At 37.3% G+C, this 22,332-nt stretch overlaps 1 protein-coding gene across 1 annotated transcript; it reads right to left on the bottom strand.

Moving 5' to 3' along the window:
• Positions 1-38: 38 nt before the first annotated feature.
• LOC113055421 (protein/nucleic acid deglycase DJ-1-like) lies at positions 39-5,427 on the bottom strand. The gene is made up of 6 exons (XM_026221723.1): positions 5,236-5,427; positions 4,346-4,447; positions 3,983-4,042; positions 3,639-3,708; positions 1,700-1,786; positions 39-481 (listed from the first exon to the last, which is right to left on the bottom strand). The coding sequence occupies exons 1-6, from the start codon at positions 5,323-5,325 to the stop codon at positions 321-323; spliced, it is 570 nt and encodes a 189-aa protein (XP_026077508.1). The 5' UTR covers positions 5,326-5,427; the 3' UTR covers positions 39-320.
• Positions 5,428-22,332: the final 16,905 nt, after the last annotated feature.

Here is a 22,332-nt window from a genome sequence, read left to right as displayed (position 1 = left end):
CTGTTCCTGTTAAATGTATGAGTTATTAAGAGACTTTATGAGTTTAGTGCACTATTATTTTATTCTGGTACAGAAGTTGATACATGGAAGAAAGAGAACTGAGAATCAGACCTTAAAGGAAAGCCATAAACAGCCATTTAGGTTATCGATTGCCAGTCTGCAACAACTCTCGTCAAATATCTTTAAGCAATTTCATTAAATATTCATGTTCCTATACATCAGAAAAACACATGCTAGGAAATTCAACTCCCTTTCAGATTGGCAGAGCAGTACAATTGTAAATGGGACTTAGAACAGCACAGGTCTTCACAGTTTGATGATCAGTCTTTCAGGATGAGTGGGGCTTTGACTTGGCCAGCGACCTCTGCGCCCATGAGCTCCTCCACTATAGTCAAGGCAAACTCAAAGCTGGTTCCTGGCCCTCTGCTGGTGATCACGTTACCATCCTTCTGAACTCGAGCTTCTGAATATTTATAATGATCTGGGGGAGGTATACAAAATAATTCATATGACTGAAGATAACACCACAGTGGAGAAGTGCAATCTTTATTTTTGTTCTGCTGCAGCAAAATGAGACACAAAAGCACCCCGGTTTAAGAAGATGAATACAGTGTGACATTTGGCCTGCAGACAATAGCTAATTAAGAAATCCTGAATGCTACAACATTTCTAGAGATATGTAGTAATGCAGTATGCAGAAATGAAAAGTAACATTAGTTGATCACAGCACTAAAACATATATACATGTAAAACACACAGTATGCATCAAGCAATACGCTATTCTCCCTTTAGTTGTCACCAGAAGTGTTTACATGGACCATAATAATCCATTCGTAAAAGTGTCAAATGTATCCACTTCAACTGGAATGAGTTGTCCATATCTGACTGAAATTTAATTGTATTATATTTTTTGTAATTTGTGGTTAAACCTTTCCTAATTCAGTCAATAGGACATGTAAACTCTTGATCAGGAGTGCATTTCCCCAAAACATAGTTGCTAACTAAGTTAGTAACTTTGTTGGTTGCAATGCAATTTCTCTTTGCCAACCAACTAAGCTGCTAACAGGTTACCAACTATGGTTTTGGGAAACACACCCCAGATAGAAACTGAAAAGTTCTATGCATGTGCAATGACATAGAAATGATGGAAAGATGCACAGAACGTAACAATTATATTGTTTAATCTTCAGTGTCAGAAATCCACTCATCATCTGTGAAATAGTGAAGGACAAAAGCTTTAGATTTAGACTCTCAGCCATAGTTTGTTTTGGGAAGGGGAAGCTGCATTTTACTGCTTGATCATTACAAGCAACACAACTCAAAGTTTCATATGCTCATTGTCTCCTAAAGAGGACAGAAAATAGTTAAATATACAGTGTGCTTTTTAAAACAAAGGATGAGTGTCTTCAAACAGCGGGAAGCTCTGTATATTCATGCAGTGTGCGCATGTCAAGATCAAATCCTATTTGAAGCATGTGACATATAAACGCACACATTAACTCAATTTATTTAGCGTTCATGTAAACACTATGTTTGGAATCATCAGTCGAACTGATTTCATTTGAATGTAGCTACAGTGCAGCTACCTACAGCACCATCTGTTGGATGTTTAATATGTCAAATGTGTCAAATATGCATGTTTCCATCACTGATATTAAAGGCTTGTGAGAAAACGACTAGGTATGTGTAGAGACATTACCACCAGTCATCATCTTGTCCTTGGCACCTGGATGTGTGGTCACTGTGCTGCCATATGCGATGCCGTGAGCCAAGAGTGCTGTCGGGCCTGCAACAGGTCAGAAAATTACATGAAGTTAGACAATTTCACCTTATTTCTCTTAAAAGCAGGAAACTGTCAAATATTTTCCTGTGATTCTTGAATGAATCCGTTAGGTGTGTAAATGATGTGATACCTTGTGCAAGTCTAAATTCCAATCAGAGTTTCTTCAGAAAAATGTGCTAACCTAGTTTTTATTAATATAAAACTCTTGCTGCAGTGCATGACTCTGTGCAAGTTCCTGGAAGGGACACTGACATTTTTATGGTGTAAATCATTTCACTATCATCCAAACATCAACATATTGTTATCTAAAATAAACTCAGTGTGCAATTTCCATCTAATCTTGCAATCTGCATTAGAAGAAGGAAGCAAGTAAAAATAGGGGTCTAAAAATAACAGAGGACTTGCTGCATTACCGTTGGGCAGTGCCCTGATCTGAACATTAATGAAAAGAGAGCTCTTAACTATTGATTGTGCACCCTGGCAGATGCCCAGTGCGGTCTAGTGATTACACTTTCTCTGGCAGGACGTTTGCTGACCGATCTAATCCTTGCATCTACTGTTACGGGTCTTGCTCATGAAAAGCTCAGTCCACAAAAGGAAATAAAAGAAAGGAAGGTATAATGGACCTTTATGCCCTAATCACAGTCTTTTGTTCCCACAATAACGTCCTCATAAAACTAATTCTCATTCCTATGTTCATATATATTCTATTGAACCAGGAAGTTAAAAATACAGTGTTAAAATTAATATATATATATATATATATATATATATATATATATATATATATATATATATATATATATATATATATATATAAATATAAAATGAAAGACAAAATATATACATTTATACACCCCTGATCAGCTGATATCATCAGTGACATTAAAGTATTACTGAGATACTTTTATAGTGTTTGTTAATATTGTAATATTTTAAATATGTGTGTATAGTTTGATTTTAGTAATTTTTATTTCAGTTTTAGTTAAGTTAAACAATGTAAGTGAGAAAGAATGTCTTGGCAACTATCTGAAATGAAGTAAGTTTGTTTTCTTTATTTTTTATTAAAATTATTTTACTGCATGTAACAAAAATATTTTTTATGTTTAAAAAAAACCTAAATGTCATCAATGTTTTTCATTGGTTTTAAAAGGCCGTTAGAAGTTTAGCTGATCAACTTTTAGGAGTAAACTAGCATTTAGCATATGCAAAGCTAATAGTCATGGATGCAGATTTCAGTTTTGGCAGCGTAATTACCCGAGAAATTGCGTATGTTCATTTATCCTTGACAATCTGATCATGCATTCTGAATCCACGTACACAGACTTGGTTTTTAAGGTACTCCACTGCACTAAAAGAAGGCATTTCCTGTTCATTAGAGATCCCTATGGGGACATCTGCCGTTTTCTGGGACGCCTTCCGCTCTCCTCTGCTCTCTACGGCCACATGGGCTCAGTGTCCTCATTCACCACGTCCTTCACGAGCCCTTGAGCGGCAAATCTGATAGCACACATCTCTGTTCAATACACCCACAAATGAAGACGGACGTGCTTAATATCCACAATTATTACAACTCATTATCCTCATAATTTGTATTTCCGATTTGTAATTTTACAGATCTGCAGTCATAATTAAGATCCATTGAGCCATGAGCATCTTATTGACATAGATACACCACACATCAGAAAGAAATCTTCCAGAAATGATCCAGACGGTTCAGGTGTACAAATGGGGGCAAAGGCCCTCTGGGAAATTTATAATATATGACTTCTGCTGAGCAGCACTGAAAACGTTGAAATGATGTCTATCCAGGAAAAGGTTAATGTGTGCACGGAGGTCACAATATGAAGATTACCTGCACAGATTGCAGCGATCAGACCCTTCCTGCCCTCCTGGTCTTTCAACACCTCTTTCACAGCAGGAGACTACAACACACACACACACACACACACACACATAATATGCTATTACTGAAATCACCATCACACTTGCACAACACCTCTTCAATTTACATAATAATGCAATCAATGTTTGCATTTCACAATATGAGCGCATTTGCAACCTCAGCAGATTATGTAAAGATGTTTTCTATTTATTTGAGAGAAACAGCATAATGTTATGCAAGATGCACATGGCGTGAAAGCTCTCCTAGGGAATCCATTCATCTGTAAAATACACATAATTAAAACATACTCGTACCTCAGAAAGGTTTTGAGCTCCAAGCAAACCTCCAGGCAGAAGCACGACATCATACGGACCCTGTCAGAAAATGACATTCATCTGCATTAAGCTGCAAACTGTTCTCATTATCTATGACAGTCCAGAGTCTTTCCTTACTGTAGCTGGTGAGCCTACTGTATGTATGCATCAAGGTTTTGGATGTGATAAATTCAAAATATTTATAGAGGTCTAGTTGAAATCAAGCTGTTTATATTTAAATGAATGTCAAATCAATTTGAGTGGTTTTACTTGCAGTGCATCATTTGGCCAGTGGATGGAGACAGCACTCAACTTCATTCAGCAGAAATCAGTGAACTTCTGAGAAGCCAGTTAAAGCCAAACCTGTTTGCGGGCGTCTTCCAGGCTGGAGTCAGGGCAGATCATGACGTCACGGCTGCACTGCACGGGCTCTTTACCCACCAGACCTGCTACTGTAACAGCGATCTATGACACATTGGGGAAAAAAGAGCAATGAAATTGCATATTTGATTAGCAATTGTCATTATTTTCTTAAATGCCCACATTACAGAACACAATATATTACAAAATTGTGCTAAAACCCAACTAGGCTTTTGGAAAAAATAAAGAGACAGACAGAAAGAGATAGAAATATTTTATTAATTTAAAATAACTGTTTTCTATGGGAATATATTTTAAAGTGTAATTTATTTCTGTGTTCAAAGCTGTATTTTCAGCATCGTTGCTCCAGTCTTCATCGTCACATGATCTTCAGAAATCATTCTAATATTCTCCTCAAGTACGTTAATGCTGAAAACAGTGGTGCTGCCTGCTTCATGTTTTTGTGCAAATATTTCTTTGGATTTTTTGATGAATGGGATGTTCAAAAGAACAGCATTTATTTGCAGCATTACAAATGTATTTGTTTTCACTTCTGATCAACTTAATGCATCCTTCCTAAATAAAGGTATGAAGTCCTTCCTTCCTTCCAAAAAAAAAAAAAAAAAACATTTATAAAATCTGTGATTATGTAATGTCAGAGTCCAGTAGAGTCACAAACTTTGGCATTTACAGACTGGCAGAAGTATGTGAGCATATACCGCTGCACGTGAGCAGCCTTCATTCAGCAGACGCTGATCACTGAAATCTCTAAACAAAGACAACTGCAGAAATGTAGATAATGCATCATATGTCACACACACACACAACTAGTAGCCTGCACACAGTGACAATGCATTTGCGTAAGTGTCCGCAGCTCAAAGCGCTGTACAGACCCCCGCTCTGCGCATGACATCCACCGGGATCACGGTCTCCATCTCCTCCGCGCCCTTCGCCAGAATCACGAGAGCTCTTTTCCCAGCCATGAGTGCGAGTCTGAGGCCCTGTGAATGTCTGCAAAGCAATGCTACCTCCAACACATACGACACTTGTATTTATAAAAGGTGTTTCCGGGTCTTGTTACTTGCGGGGAACTACCAGGCAAAATAAAAGTCTCATTTTCCTTCTTGCATGCATTTATTATATCCACATGTGTAATCCTGAACGTTGTATTATTGCTTTTATTATAAATAATTATCATCAAGATGAAAGAAAATGTAGACCGTTTAACCCGAATATACCCCTAAATGCATAGCGTCCACTACAGATTTATTTTCAGTTTTGGAAATAAAACTAGAACAAATACATTAATAATACCGGAAATTAAAGAGTACCTTATATCTTATTATTTTTTTATCTGTTGTATCTATCTGGATCTGCGTGGGAAAAAAAAGAGTGAAGTAAACATTCCAGAGGTGTTTATATGGTTACAAATGATGTAATAGTAAATATTTTCACTTAAGTGAGTTTATTTATTTATTTATGGCTTGATTAAAATTAAAGTTGTTTTCGATACGCGGAAGGTATTTTGGGGAAATGCAGATATTCGGCCACTAGAGGACGCTATAGACCATTGAACTGCAGCTTCAAGCGTAGTATTTAACTTGTTGAAGGGCATAAAACAGCATTCAGTGTCATAATCTACTGTATATGAGGAACAGAAATATTAACACTGGAGCCCAATCATTCAAAGGAAATGTTATATTGAATGTAGCTACTCACGTTAATGAGATGCAAATGATGACCTGGTACATGAAGGATTTTTATGAACTTTTACATATAAATGTAAAAAAAATCTGCTCCAGTTCAAAATTATCTAAATCATGCACCCTAAAGAGACATCAAAAATATGCAAGTCTCAAGCTGTTACAGAAAAATCATCTGGAGTTTCCATTCCCGGACACTTCTCTCAGGTTTGCAATCTCTGTGCACTGAAACCCCAATGCTTTGGTCCAGAATGCATTGCAGCAGTGGGCGACACACACAGTGCAGGTTTTGGCAGTGTGCAAATCCAGCAGGCATTGGTGATTACCAGCATATGCAGCTGGGATCAACTGAGCTCACCCTATATAGCTTATGTTCCCTTTATTTGATTATTTCACCAACTCTTTATCTCAGAAGCTTATAGTATGCCTGTGTTGTAAATACAAAATGGAAATTAAAGTTGTTTGTAAAACAGGTAACCCTGGTAAGACAGGGATTATGTTTGGAAACACTGGCGATATAGAGTCGCCCGCTCAACCATCTGTGCATAGTCCTCAACACACTCGCTGCTGGCAGCCGCTAGCGCTGGTTAAGATGCATGGACACATTCTCAAGACAAAAGAGAACATCCTTGAGTTTGGACTCACCACTGTTTCTCCTGTAGCTTTGTAAATCAGGACAACCAGAGTTGTGTGTGCTTATTTTGAGTTTGTTTGTTCTTGCTGAAAACAGTCAAGATTTCTTGCACCAAGAATGTCATAAGTTAGTGTTCATGACTATTTTGCCTTGCACTTATCTTTACAACTAAAACTTCTGTATGTTATGATTGGTTCCTCGTAGGTTTAAAATGCATCAGGACAAGTCCGAGTTGCAGAGTAATTTTCTTTTTAAATTAATAATTATCATCAGAAAGGATGCATTAAATTGATCAAAAGTGATAGTAATTTTTTTATTTATTCAAATAAACGCTATTCTTTTGAACTTTCTAGTCATCAAATGTATTATGATTCCACAAAAACATGAAGCAGCACAATTCTTTTTAACATTTATTATAATAGGAAATGTTTCTTGAGCAGCAAAATCAGCATATTAAAATGATTTCTGAAGATCATGACACTGAAGACTGAAGTAATGTAGTGAATGATGGTGAAAATTCAGCTTTGATCACAGGAATAAATTACATTTTACTATATATATATATATATATATATATATATATATATATATATATATATATATATATATATATATATATATATATATATATATATATATATATATACATATATTATTATTATTTTTTTTTAATTGTAATATTCACAACATTACTGTTTTACAGTATTTTTTAGCAAATAAATGCAGCCTGGGTGTGCAGAAGAGACTTCTTACAAATAGGTACAATTCAATATTCAAATCTAATTATTAACTAATGCAAAAGAGCTTCCTGTCTTAGTCTTCACATGCACTTCTGAAGTGGAGTTTGTCAGAACACCAGCCTCATTCTTACCTCTTTCTATGGAAAATCTTATTAAAGCCTAAATGTAGCTTATTGAAGATACTCAACAAATGTTAAATGGATTTTGAATAATGTAGCGTCTCATTTGTTGACAGCCATATAAACATTAGCCTACTCACACTATTGTATCCGCTACATTCACTTAGATAATGCTGTTATGCAAATGCAATGCAAATAATTGTTGTTTTTGCTGAGTAAATTACAAATCAGAATGTATAAAATGATTATTTACATACATAAATATATTTTACTTTAGCAACAAGAGGCAGCAATGTAGATTAAGTGGGAAAAATGAACAAAACTTAAAGACCCACTGTGGTGAAAATTAGGCTTTTAACATTGTTTACATGTCTGTCTGGTGTTTTAATGTGCTTAAAGACACACCATGTGACAATGTATCAGTCAACACCATTTCTGAGCATTTTCTCCTTAAAACTGCAGTTTACTAAAGCAAGTTTCAAAAACTTTGCTTGGTAAATACACACACATACATGTGTGATTATGCTTATTTTATGTCCCCATTATGTCCCCACCAATGTCAAAGTCAAACCTACACCCTTGGTAGCAATTACCGAATGAACGTGGAGCAGGTCCGAGCTTATAAGATTTAGAGGAGGTGGGGACTATTCATAGATTCATAGATCCATATCCTAGATGAGGTGTTTACATTCAAGCTATATTAAGACATAAAGTAATTTAATTTTAATGGGGACAAAAACATTTAAATATGTGATTCTGAATATCAAAGATAAGTTTTAAAGGACAAAATGAGTGACTGCAGGCAGACTTTAACAGTCAGCGATGATTCCCTCATCTGTCAAAATGAATGGCTCAGAAACTCAGCTATGAGTTTCCCAGTTGTGCCTTAAGAAACCTTCCAATTTCCAGCCAGGAACCTTGTAATTATGATAATTCCGCACAGGAAGTCAGCAAAAGTCCAAGAACATGGATTAGGTAAGTATAGATAAAGACAAAGATCTAATGTTGACTTTTAGTTTAAAGTCATTAATCTATTCAAACAACTCTGCTTTTGCCTTCTCTGATTTACAACCCAACAAGCATGACATCACGCTGCAAAGACTCAATAGACGTTCAGCAACATAAGTCATGGAGCGAAAAGGAAACGTGAGCAGATTGAAACTTGTGCATACAGTCTGTTTCAAGTTAACCGCGTGTGGACTTAAGGAAGAAGTCGAGGAAGCTCCACTTTCAAAATGGTGCATCGTTGGCACTCTCGGAGGCCTCGTGTCCCACAAACACAGAGCTTAAGAGCAGTAATGCAAAGCAGATTTACAGCAGAAAATCTGCACAGAACAACTGTATAGCAAGGGGTGCGAACAAGTGTACAGAGCCTTTCATCTGGTTTTGGCAGCAAGCACGACTCTTCTTTCTCTTTACTTCTTCCTGACTCGGTGTCACTCTTTATTTCCTTCTGATTTAGTGATCTGATATGTTCATACTCATCTGCAATGTGACAATCTGACTAATGCAGGAGCCTATAGTAAGTTCAATTGAACTACTTTCATTATTATCTACCACCCTCCACCACATGCAACCGCGCCGCTGCCAGACCCTCTGCAAACCGCAGCTTTATCTAACACTGCACAGAGGGTCCCTCTCAAACCTGAGGGGCTTCTGGAATCTTACCACTGGGGATTCTTTAATACTGAGGATTTTTTCTTCCTTTAAAGAAAGCAACCAACAGATGCAGGAAGTCAGGGAATTCCACAAATTCTTGTTTGTCACTGAGTAATCCTGTTACCAGCCCTGTGAATATGAAACGGTGTAAACATGAAAAATAAACACGTCCTTTTTTTGCTTTTCTCATTTATATTTTTTTTTCTGGAGGGCTGAGCATGTACAAGGAGTCCTAGCTTCTTTGGGTTACAGACCGGTTGTGACATCTGCATCAGAAAGCATGATGTTTGCTTTACAAGGACAGATTTAGATGATGTACTGCTGCTATAAAGCTTCTAAAAACATTCTTAATGGATGTTTGGCTGGTTACGTAGTGGCCCAGGTCAAATTAGCCCAATCTCAAGTTCTATTTAAGAAATCATTGATGTTCGCAACATAAATGTTGTAAGATTAATTATAAAAGGCCTATTTGTGTAATATTGTAGGTTGATTTATTTATTCATTCATACTTTTTTATGCTTGTAAATAGTAATGCTTGAATGACCGAATACTTCTAACTACATTATCCATATTTCTGTCATAGTTTAGAGGTGACTGTGTGGAAATTGGTGATTTAATTTGCTGTAAAGTGATCATAATGGACAATCCAGATGATGTCAGTCCAAAAACACCAGTAGTTCTTCACAATCATTTTTGCCATTGTGACATTTATTTCCGTTTACAGCCATATATTGTCAGGAGCTTTGAGTCCATTTTCTTATATTGACAGCTAGCAGTTTTAATTGGTACTGCAGTCTAAAATCTAAATGTTGGTGAGAGTTGTCCGTCCTCTCCCTCCTCCTCATCAGACTGGATGCTGATGTGGGTTTCCACACTGAGGACGAACAAGTGCAATTGACAATGCAAAGCAACGAGCCTTATACTAATGAGCTGATTTATCGTGTTTTTATATACCACCGATCACAGAGTTTTTTAGATGGATGCTTAGGCTTTTAAGGCCAGGGAGAATGTGCTCTCTGTTGATTTCCACCAACTGGACACGAGGGGTTAAAATACTATTGGGTAAATTACCAGTGAGTGGAATCATGCAGATCAAAACAAAAACAGACATTCTGACACGTAACCCACATTTTAAAGTAGAGTAACTGGCTGTTGCATTGTTTTTATGACAAACAAATATGTGAACTTAGCACGTTTCCTAAATATCAGCAAAATATTATTACATTTTTATGCTTTGGTACATAAATAAAACGTTTAAACAAGGGTGCAGAATTTAGTAGAAATCCTATGACATGTCCCTATCACTAACCTGCATCTACTAAATTGTCCCTAGCAATAATTTTTTTCAAACAATTAAATCTCTGTTAACTGCCGTTACGTCCTCACCAGTGCCAAAATCCAATCTACACTTTTATACAAACTTGCCTTTATCAATCAATCAATCACCTTTATTTATATGGTGCTTTAAACAAAATAGATTGCGCCAAAGCACTGAACAACATTCATTTGGAAAACAGTGTCTCAATAATGCAAAATGATAGTTAAAGGCAGTTCATCATTGAATTCATTGATGTCATCTCTGTTCAGTTGAAATAGTGTCTGTTTTAATTTGCAATCAAGTCAACGATATCGCTGTAGATGAAGTGACCCCAACTAAGCAAGCCAGAGGCGACAGCGGCAAGGAACCGAAACTCCATCGGTGACAGAATGGAGAAAAAAACCTTGGGAGAAACCAGGCTCAGTTGGGGGGCCAGTTCTCCTCTGACCAGACGAAACCAGTAGTTCAATTCCAGGCTGCAGCAAAGTCAGATTGTGCAGAAGAATCATCTGTTTCCTGTGGTCTTGTCCTGGTGCTCCTCTGAGACAAGGTCTTTACAGGGGATCTGTATCTGGGGTTCTAGTTGTCCTGGTCTCCGCTGTCTCTCAGGGCAGTAGAGGTCCTTTCTAGGTGCTGATCCACCATCTGGTCTGGATACGTACTGGATCCGGGTGACTGCAGTGACCCTCTGATCTGGACACAGACTGGATCTGGTGGCCACGGTGACCTCGGAACAAGAGAGAAACAGACAAATATTAGCGTAGATGCCATTCTTCGAATGATGTAGAAAGTACGGTGTTATGTGAAGTGTTTCCGGTTCCAGTTTACCTAATTAATGCAGCCTAAAAATCCTTTAACGGATTTGGATATTAAAAGCATATTAGTATGTTATGTGTATGCCAGGTTAAAGAGATGGGTCTTTAATCTAGATTTAAACTGCAAGAGTGTGTCTGCCTCCCGAACAATGTTAGGTAGGTTATTCCAGAGTTTAGGCACCAAATAGGAAAAGGATCTGCCGCCCGCAGTTGATTTTGATATTCTAGGTATTATCAAATTGCCTGAGTTTTGAGAACGTAGCGGACGTAGAGGAGTATAATGTAAAAGGAGCTCATTCAAATACTGAGGTGCTAAACCATTCAGGGCTTTATAAGTAATAAGCAATATTTTAAAATCTATACGATGTTTGATAGGGAGCCAGTGCAGTGTGGACAGGACCGGGCTAATATGGTCATACTTCCTGGTTCTAGTAAGAACTCTTGCTGCTGCATTTTGGACTAGCTGTAGTTTCAGGGTCCCCGCGGGTCCTTAAAAAGTCTTGAAATGTCTTAAATACAATTTTCGATTTTTAAGGTCTGAAAATGTCTTGAATCCTGGAATTTTCCATATGAATGTCTTAAATTTCATGTGGGATCTTAAATTTCATGTCCGACTCGTCATTTTTATTTATTTTTTCAACCGCAATTTGACCAGCGTAACATTTGGGGGCAGCACTTCGTGGGTGCAACCTGCATCATTCCATAGGTGACATACGAGTAAGTGATTGATGAACGCGTTGCGATGATGGTTCGCCACCACGGCAGTTTGCGAAATCGCAAGCATGGGCAAAGACGATAAAGCTGTGGACAAGAACACGATTGTCAGGTCTCGCTATCTTGGTTCTCAGTTTTTGAGCCCCTCAACGGCAGAAGACTTGCTGTAGCACTTTAAGGTAAGACTCTAAAAGTAACATTTAAAATTATTTGAATTTGTTAAAATGCTTCATGTGTTTTTGTTATTTCCTAATGAATATTTGGGACAATATATCGATGCGTCACAATTCTTGGATTGATTTAAATTTTTTCCGAATGCATTGTGAATTGATTCTGAGCTTAGTTTTTGCACATTGCGCTCTAGGCTAGTTTTTAACCGAACACTCAAATGCTCACGATGAAGAGCGCTCGTGCGTTCTGCTGAGTCTGATTATGTAATTGATATATTGCTTTTATGACGCGAGATTAATGTAAATTCCCCACTGCAAACACCCTTGTACTTCGCTTCAACCTTTTCGAACTGTATTAATTATTATTTTATAGTAGGTTCAAGTGGTGTGTGTAAGGCATATAAATCATGCAGTGGCATCTGCTGTTAAAAACTAAACTAAGAATTGATTCGAGAGAGAATCGCGATGCATTCAGAAAAATTGGAATCGATCCAGAATAATTTCTCGATTCAAAATGCATCGATATATTGTCCCAGCCAATCAGTTAAAAAAATGTTGTGGGTGGGTGACATCTAGGCATAGGACTACTGCATTATGGATGGAAGGCAGTGCTGTAAATAACTTTATTATATAAAGCATTCAATATGCATTATGCTTCTTGCATTTTTTTTATGTGAAAAGTAAAATTGAATTGAATTAAATAATGTAGCCCGGTTCATGGTTAGACTCCACATATCTGTTTTGTGCTTCTCAATTTTAGGTTAACAACGTTGACACTGAACCCTATCACATAGGCCCAATTTGTGAGCATTCACTATTATGGCTTAACTTGTTTCTCAAACATTTTTTCTTTCAAATCAAGGACCACTTAGCCAATAAAAAAAAATAAAATAAAAACGTGACATATTTGGCTTAATGATCATCCCTAATGCATGTAAAAATGTAGGCCATTTTAGTCTTCTGAAACCATGGCTAACTTCACCTGCTAATAATGTGCATGATTAGAAAACAAGTCATGAGAAGTGAATTGGAAATGTTCAACGGTGTCACAGTCCATGTCAGTCATTTTGGTTGATGACTTTTGCTCACAGACCCTCCTTGGTAATCTGGCATACGTCCAGTGGTCCCCAGACCACAGTTTGAGAATCACTACTTTAGACAAACCATCTAATCTAGTGTTCCTGTAGCTCAACTGGTAGAGCACTGATCTAGCAAGCAAGCAAGTTTGGGGGTTCAATTCTCCGGGAACACATGATACGTAAAAATTGATAGCCTGAATGCACTGTAAATCGCTTTGGATAAAAGCGTCTGCTAAATGCATAAATTTAATCTGAGTGAACATGAATGAAAATGTTATCATTCTTGAGGTGGACTTTGTTTTGATTTTATTTTTTTTATAATTTCAGGAGGGCACCAAGGAACTTAATTTAAGGAACATGCTTTCTGTGTCAATGGATATATCCACAGTAAATTGGAAAGTCATGGATCTCCTACAACTGGAACATGCAATACATTTCTGATCCTGATCTTTCCTACAATTGTCTGTCATTCATTAGGTCTATGCATAGATTATTGAATGTGCTTGCATTTATCTGTGTCTGAAATGACATAGAAAACACTAATCAGACCCTGAACAACATTTTCTTGGGGGAGAACCCCCAAACCCAGCTCAAGGCTATTAGGCAGCAACATTTAACCATAATTTAGATCAAGTATGATGAAATGGGCTTTTGTAATGTCCTGGGGCTGTCTTCCATGTCTTTTTCAAACTGCTATGAGGGGCCAGAATTTAGAAATTACCTGAAGTACCTTAAAGGCTGATAGTTTATACATAGTCAACCATGTCAGGGTTGTAAGGTCAATCAGCACTTGGTATAAAAGTTTTCGCGCCCCTTTGACCTGTCTTGAGCATGGTTGTGATGAGTTGTGCCACACTAATGCTTCGCCACATCAATCTGTGTTGTCGGACTGAACATTTCCCCTTTTTTTTGTTGTTTAGATAAAGTCTTAAATTTTCCTTTTAGAGGACTTAAAAAGGTCTTAAAGTTAAAAGTCATTAAATTTGCTGTTAAAAAATGTGAAGATACCCTGAGTTTGTTTACCAAGCGTGCAGAACAACCTCCCAATAAAGCATAACAGTAGTCTAACCTTGAAGTCATAAATGCATGGATTAACATTTCTGCATTTGACATTGAGAGCATAGGCCGTAATTTAGATATATTTTTGAGATGGAAAAATGCAGTTTTACAAATGCTAGAAACGTGGCTTTCTAAGGAAAGATTGCGATCAACTAGCACACCTAGGTTCCTAACTGATGACGAAGAATTGACAGAGCAACCATCAAGTCTTAGACAGTGTTCTAGGTTATTACAAGTAGAGTTTTTAGGCCCTATGATTAACACCTCTGTTTTTTCTGAATTTAGCAGTAAGAAATTACTCGTCATCCAATTTTTTATATCGACTATGCATTCCATTAGTTTTTCAAATTGGTGTGTTTCACCGGGCTGCGAGGAAATATAGAGCTGCGTATCATCAGCATAACAGTGAAAGCTAACACCATGTTTCCTGATGATATCTCCCAAGGGTAACATATAAAGTGTGAAGAGTAGCGGCCCTAGTACTAAGCCTTGAGGTACTCCATACTGCACTTGTGATCGATATGATACATCTTCATTCACTGCTACGAACTGATGGCGGTCATATAAGTACGATTTAAACCATGCTAATGCACTTCCACTGATGCCAACAAAGTGTTCAAGTCTATGCAAAAGAATGTTGTGGTCAATTGTGTCAAACGCAGCACTAAGATCCAATAAAACTAATAGAGAGATACACCCACGATCAGATGATAAGAGCAGATCATTTGTAACTCTAAGGAGAGCAGTCTCAGTACTATGATACGGTCTAAATCCTGACTGGAAATCCTCACATATACCATTTTTCTCTAAGAAGGAATATAATTGTGAGGATACCACCTTTTCTAGTATCTTGGACAGAAAAGGGAGATTCGAGATTGGTCTATAATTAACTAGTTCTCTGGGGTCAAGTTGTGGCTTTTTTATGAGAGGCTTAATAACAGCCAGTTTGAAGGTTTTGGGGACATGTCCTAATAACAATGAGGAATTAATAATAGTCAGAAGAGGACCTATGACTTCTGGAAGCACCTCTTTTAAGAGCTTAGATGGTATAGGGTCTAACATACATGTTGTAAGTTTAGATGATTTAACAAGTTTATACAATTCTTCCTCTCCTATAGTAGAGAATGAGTGGAACTGTTCCTCAGGGGGTCTATAGTGCACTGTCTGATGCGAAACTGTAGCTGACGGCTGAATGGTTGCAATTTTATCTCTAATAGTATCGATTTTAGAAGTAAAGTAGTTCATAAAGTCATTACTGCTGTGGTGTTGGGAAATGTCAACACTTTATATCAGACAAAACCAGCTCCAAAAAAATGCATTGCATTAAATTTGATTTGCATTTGCAAGTCGGTCCCATGCATACATTCCTATGGCTTTCTCACGAGCACATGACATGATTTCAAATGCATCCGCCGCTTCCAGGACATTCGGGTGCCCAGAGATAGGCTACGTGCGCAGCCCGGTGGGATTTAAAGGTTCCACTCTCCTTTGCTTTCATTAGATCATAATAACACACAGGGCCTATCTTCAAACACAGCATGCTTATGACATGCAGACCTGAAGCAGGGCCCTATAAGGGCTGGCGCTTCGAGGCGGGTGTATCAAATACAGCGGGACGGTGGTGCCCACCAGCTGGGCCGATCCTCTCAGCTTATCTACAGAAACCTGGCCCCTCAGGTTCAACCAGCTTGAGGTGTAGAATATGCCAAGGCTTTTGCTTGAGTACCTATTTAACTGTTTAATGATTTTCTATTGGTTTTTGGAGCCAACAGAAAGTGGGATAATCCACAGCTACAGGGAGAACATGCTACTAATTGCAGAAGAGTGCATATCTATATCACCGGGAATATTTATCCCTGTATAAATAAAATCCTTATTAAAGCCATACGGGAGATATCCACAGAGAATAGTCCTAATGTGTTTAATATCTCAATCATGTCTCCTAGTCTTCAGCAAGATCAATTAAATGAGTTTAATGGAGAGTTTTCTTCAAATGACTCAAATGATTCCAGAAACCGCTCTGAAGTAGCGATCTGACTCAAATGATTCGCGAACCCGCTCTGAAGTCGCGATCTGACTCAAATGATTCGCGAACCCGCTCTGAAGTCGCGATATGACTCAAATGATTCGCGAATCAGCTCTGAAGTCGCGATCTGACTCAAATGATTCCCGAACCCGCTCTGAAGTCGCGATCTGACTCAAATGATTCGCGAATCAACTCTGAAGTAGCGATCTGACTCAAATGATTCGCGAACCCGCTCTGACGTAGCGATCTGACTCAAATGATTCGCGAACCCGTTCTGAAGTCGTGATATGACTCAAATGATTCGCGAATCAGCTCTGAAGTAGCGATCTGACTCAAATGATTCGCGAACCCGTTCTGAAGTCGTGATATGACTCAAATGATTCGAGAATCAGCTCTGAAGTAGCGATCTGACTCAAATGATTCGTGAACCCGCTCTGAAGCAGCGATCTGACTCAAATGATTCGTGAACCCGCTCTGAAGTCGCGATCTGACTCAAATGATTCGCGAACCCGCTCTGAAGTCGCGATCTGACTCAAATGATTCGCGAACCCGCTCTGAAGTCGTGATATGACTCAAATGATTCGAGAATCAGCTCTGAAGTAGCGATCTGACTCAAATGATTCGTGAACCCGCTCTGAAGTCGCGATCTGACTCAAATGATTCCCGAACCCGCTCTGAAGTCGCGATCTGACTCAAATGATTCGCGAATCAACTCTGAAGTAGCGATCTGACTCAAATGATTCGCGAACCCGCTCTGACGTAGCGATCTGACTCAAATGATTCGCGAACCCGTTCTGAAGTCGTGATATGACTCAAATGATTCGCGAATCAGCTCTGAAGTAGCGATCTGACTCAAATGATTCGCGAACCCGTTCTGAAGTCGTGATATGACTCAAATGATTCGAGAATCAGCTCTGAAGTAGCGATCTGACTCAAATGATTCGTGAACCCGCTCTGAAGTCGCGATCTGACTCAAATGATTCCCGAACCCGCTCTGAAGTCGCGATCTGACTCAAATGATTCGCGAACCCGCTCTGAAGTAGCGATCTGACTCAAATGATTCGCGAACCCGTTCTGAAGTCGTGATATGACTCAAATGATTCGCGAATCAGCTCTGAAGTAGCGATCTGACTCAAATGATTTGCGAACCCGCTCTGAAGTAGCGATCTGACTCAAATGATTCCCGAACCCGCTCTGAAGTCGGGATGTGGTATAGTTTCCACATACTTGTCTAAGTCCAATTTGAATAAAGAAAAAAGAGGTTTATAGCCAGTAAACTTTTTTTTATAAATGTGAAATTTAGCTAACAGGAAACATAAATTAATTATGTAATATTTTCCAGTATTCTATTTTGAATGGTCAAACAATCCAAATGAAAACAAAAAGAGAAGTCACTTACAAAATAACACTGAATAAATGCCAAAAAGTCTGAAATCTTTCAGTGTAGGAGCATTGGCAAAATAAATGAATGAAGACTTCTTCAGAAGAATGACAAAAACAGCAACTCACGTCAATGTCTAACTTTAGTTGGGTAACATTTGTGAATTAACTTAAATGTTATTTCTTTTACTTTGTTGGTCAGCAGATATCTATGAGGCAAGGTCCATACTTTCTCCCAAGGTATATTCTCCACAATGCTATTCCAATTAGGTATTATGTAAGGAATTGGTATTATCTCTCTCTGAAAGACACCTCTAATTTTATAGTAATTTTTTTCTTGATCTGCAGAAAAGCAAACATTTCCGATCATTGTGTCAGTTAAATTCAGAACGTATGGCCATGTACTTACAATACCTTGTTTGGTGTGTGGTTCACATTTGTCTGCTGTGCTGTGAATAAACAGTCTTGGAGCAAAAAGCCCAACTCATCTGGTTCAATGTGTCGAGGACTTTTTTGCATCTTTTTTTGTTTTACTGGAAAGACACACTGCAACAAAAATCCATTGAACACTTCAACATGGATTTGACTATGAATGCTTAAAATCACTTTGTGAGCTCAGTTTTGAAGCGTTTCATATTATCATGGTTTTGCTCACTGAAAAATTATTAAAAGCTTATTATATTTTTAGCCTGCACAATACATTTAAAATAAGCATAATTCAATTGTATATTATTTCTGTGTAGTGTAGTGTAAGCATTATAAATATATAAACTTCTGAATTCTTGACATTCATATATAAATATTAAATTGTGAAATGTATGATTGCCTGATTAAACTTTATAAGAGTACTAATAGTAATTTGTTTTTATTAACATGTTTAGATTGTGTAAAATTACTGTGTAGATTTTTTCAAGAATTACTTTTTGTATTTATTTGCATTACATTTAAATAAAATATGTTGCCATTTTTAATGTGCCCCTCTGGTTAAACACTGGCCCCGCCCCCTCCTTGGCCCCCCTAGTAAAATCTGTCTAGAGCCGCCACTGCTTCATTGTCCTGCTTTTCAGATTTTACAGAGATCTCAGCATGAATATCAAAGATCTTTCTGAACTCATAAAAAAAATTCACAATCATTTCTTCAAAGACTATATAATCTTCTATTAGTGGTGTTTCTTTAAGTGATGTGTCATTCTGGAAATAAATAAAATAATCGGATTATTTGCAAAATATAATTAATAAATATATTAATAAATTTAAAATGCTATTTTTATAATGCTATTTTTCATAAAACAGGATTTCTCACATGTATATATATATATATATATATATATATATATATATATATATATATATATATATATATATACAAACTTTAATGCACTTATCAAAGTAAACAAAAAAAAGTCAAATATCAAAGTTTGAATGATAAAGGTTTTACTTTCAAAAAGGAGGATTCAAAATATGTAATTTAACTTACAATCTGCAAAGGACTGGAGGACGTGGAAATCAGGATTAGCATAAAATAACTTCTTCAGAATCAATCATACATGTGGAAATGGGCTGAGAAATGGACAACTAGTTCTGATTTGGCTCCAAAGAAGACAGGAACCATGTCTTCGTGGCAGTTTGTCTGGTGATTAAGGGATGACAGGAAAACTTCCTTACCTTACAAATGGTTTTAAAAGCTAAAATGCCAAATTCTGTTTTTTTTTTTTAAATTCTAATTCTAATTCTTCTAATTATTCACTTTAAAATAACTTTTAATTATTACACATCAACCTGTGCCATTTGTGTTCTGACATGCTGGGTTCTGGTGCTCATGTGGGCGATGCAGGTTTGAGTCTGGTGTGTGTTGTTTTCGATCCACTCTCAAAATAATCAAAGTGGCAAAAGGCCAAAAGGAAAGTGCTCAGATGTTGATATGTTTTTGGATGGTGGTGGTGGGAGACAGCTGTGTAGGGGATGTGGCAGGTGAGGCGAGCAGCTGCCGCCCCCATTGTCCTGAAACGAAATGCGTGACAGATCATCAGCCTCCCACACACAGACGCCCATCACACGGTAGCTGTCCCGATGCATGTAACGCGCTGGCTTCTCTTGCCTCATGTTGTGTTAAGACTAATATCATTTACTGTAAAACTCCCAACCTAAACACACATGGTGTGCATCAGTGGCCGTCGTCACTGTGGGTCAACATGGTGTTTCTTTCTCACTAAAATCTGTTTTCGGTTTTCTTTCAGTGTTGATTTGATAGGGTGAAAGATCATTTTGCATGTTCATTCAAAGCATTGAGTTCCATTGTTTAATCCACCTTATTATATTAAAGGGATAGTTCAGACAAAAAATAAACTTCTGTCATCATTTACTCACAAGTTGTTGCAAACCTGTATGAGTTTCTTTCTTCTGTTGAACAAAAAATACATTTTGAAGATCGCTGGTAACCAAACAGTTGATGTTAGCCATTGACTAACATAGTATGTTTTTTTCATACCACGCAAGTCAATGGGAAAATTTGGTCATACTTTATTTTAGGGTCCAATTCTCACTATTAACTAACCATTAACTATGACTTTAGCCTCAATTAACCCCTGATTTGCTGCTTATTAATAGTTTATAAGGTAGTTGTTAAATTTAGGGTATTGGGTAGGATTATGGGTGTCATGCATTATATGTACTTTATAAGCAGCCAATATGTTAATAATAGACATGCTAATAAGCAAGTAGTTATTAGTGTGAATTGGACCCTATACTAAAGTGTTACCGGTCTGAAACTTGAGGGTGAGTAAATGATGACACAATTTGAATTTGTGCAAACTAACCCTTTTAATATAACAGTTTAAGTGGTTTAAGTGTACAAGAACAAAACATATTGTCACCACAATGAACGTATGTAATAAAATCCTCAACTATTATTCTCTACGTCTAGTCTGAATGCTTTTAACTCTGTTGTAACGTATGTAGGCCTATAATTAACGCTCCGGGGCTAAAACTTATCATCAACAGGACAAACTTAAGGCCTGCGGTGTTAAATATTCCCTCGATCGCATAAATGTCTACACACAATCTTAATTATGTCTTCAAAAGTAGAAATGAAGAAAGCAAAACTACTCTATATTTGGATTTCCACTTTAAAAGACGAGGACGATACAAGTGGCCGATTGGAAATGTTCAATGCGGGGACAGAAGCTCCTCCACTGTCTTGAGCAGATAAGAGACCAGCCATCAGAAATAAAAAAATAAACTCAGATGATCAGCGCTGTCCTCAAGCACACAGTGGGAGTGGATCAGAAACAAATAGAAGTCTTTGAATATGGCTGGCTTTAATATCTCCCGCACTGTAACATCAGTAAGGTGACATTTCAGCGGCACCATCAAGATCCAACACCGGCCACGGCGCTTCAGCAATCAATTCTCCATGCGTAATGGCCTGCTAGTGTGTACGACATGAATCAGGCACGACCGGACCTCCTCACCACCCTCATTTTTTTAAGAGGAGGACATTATTTATTCTGGAAAAGAGAAAAGGTCTGATAAGGCAGAACGCAGGGAACTTAAGGTAAAGAGGGGAGAGATATCAAAACTCCTTCATTTACATCAAAAATACTACATATCACTAACAAACTCTACCATCCCAAATCTAATCTATTTATTATCTAATAAATTTATTATCGAATAAATACACTGTATTCATCAAAAATATATCAGTTTTCACAAAAATGTTAAGCACCAACACTGATAATGATAAAAAATAAGACATTTCTTGAGCAGCAAATCAGCATTTTAGGAATGATATCTGAAATATCCAGTGAACTTATAGTTAAAACTAATACTTGAGTTACTTGGAATGTAATAAACTGAAATAAAGACAAAAAACTTTTTATTTCATGTAGCTAAGCAACATTTCTCATTTTCATTTAATTCAATTTAATGCATGAAAACAACTAAATAAAATGTAATGAAATTAAAAATAATTAAACTTTAAAAATAACAACAAACAGAAAATCTCAAATGAAAACTCATTCAAAATATTAATACAAACGAAGGATCATGTGACAATGAAGACTGGAGTAATGATGCTGTAAATTCAGATTTGATCACAGAAATAAATTACATTTGAAAACATAAATCAAATGCAAACCAGCTATTTTAAATTGTAATAATACTTCACAATTTCAAGTATACTTTGAAAAAAAAAAATGTTTGAAGGTTAGTGTACAGAGGAATGTTTTACTTTCCTGTGGGGTTTAAAATCAAAATGAATATCAAAAATGTGACATTTATGATTCATCTGACTGAAATAGATCAGATTCTCTAAACACTTCTTTAGATGTCTGATGTTTGGATCTTTATACTCTGGTCAGGTGAATTATGTTGAGAAGCGACGAATGCCAACCGTCTATCAACAAACAGAGCCACTCGTTCTCCTTATTTCCATCTGTATACTATCACAGGGCTGTCAGCACAAGGATTGGCCTGCGCTTCAGCGGATAAAAGGAGAAAGATCCTGTTGAGTGAATAATCTGGGCAGTTTACAGAGAGAGGAGCTGGTGTCAGCTTGACAGAGTCGGGGTGCACAC

Source organism: Carassius auratus, chromosome 36 (genome assembly GCF_003368295.1).
Source record: "Carassius auratus strain Wakin chromosome 36, ASM336829v1, whole genome shotgun sequence".
In the NCBI taxonomy this organism is placed as follows: domain Eukaryota; kingdom Metazoa; phylum Chordata; class Actinopteri; order Cypriniformes; family Cyprinidae; genus Carassius; species Carassius auratus.
This window is presented reverse-complemented; position numbering and strand designations above follow the sequence as displayed.

What these genes read in the sequence shown, in the direction of transcription:
- LOC113055421 (XM_026221723.1), bottom strand. Translation starts at nt 5,325, where the DNA reads ATGGCTGGGAAAAGAGCTCTCGTGATTCTGGCGAAGGGCGCGGAGGAG. An exon ending in GAGCTCAAAACCTTTCTGAG is followed by an intron (nt 3,709 to 3,982) that starts GTACGAGTATGT and finishes TGTGTGTTGTAG; the next exon opens with TCTCCTGCTGTGAAAGAGGT. An exon ending in GGACAAGATGATGACTGGTG is followed by an intron (nt 482 to 1,699) that starts GTAATGTCTCTA and finishes TACCTCCCCCAG; the next exon opens with ATCATTATAAATATTCAGAA.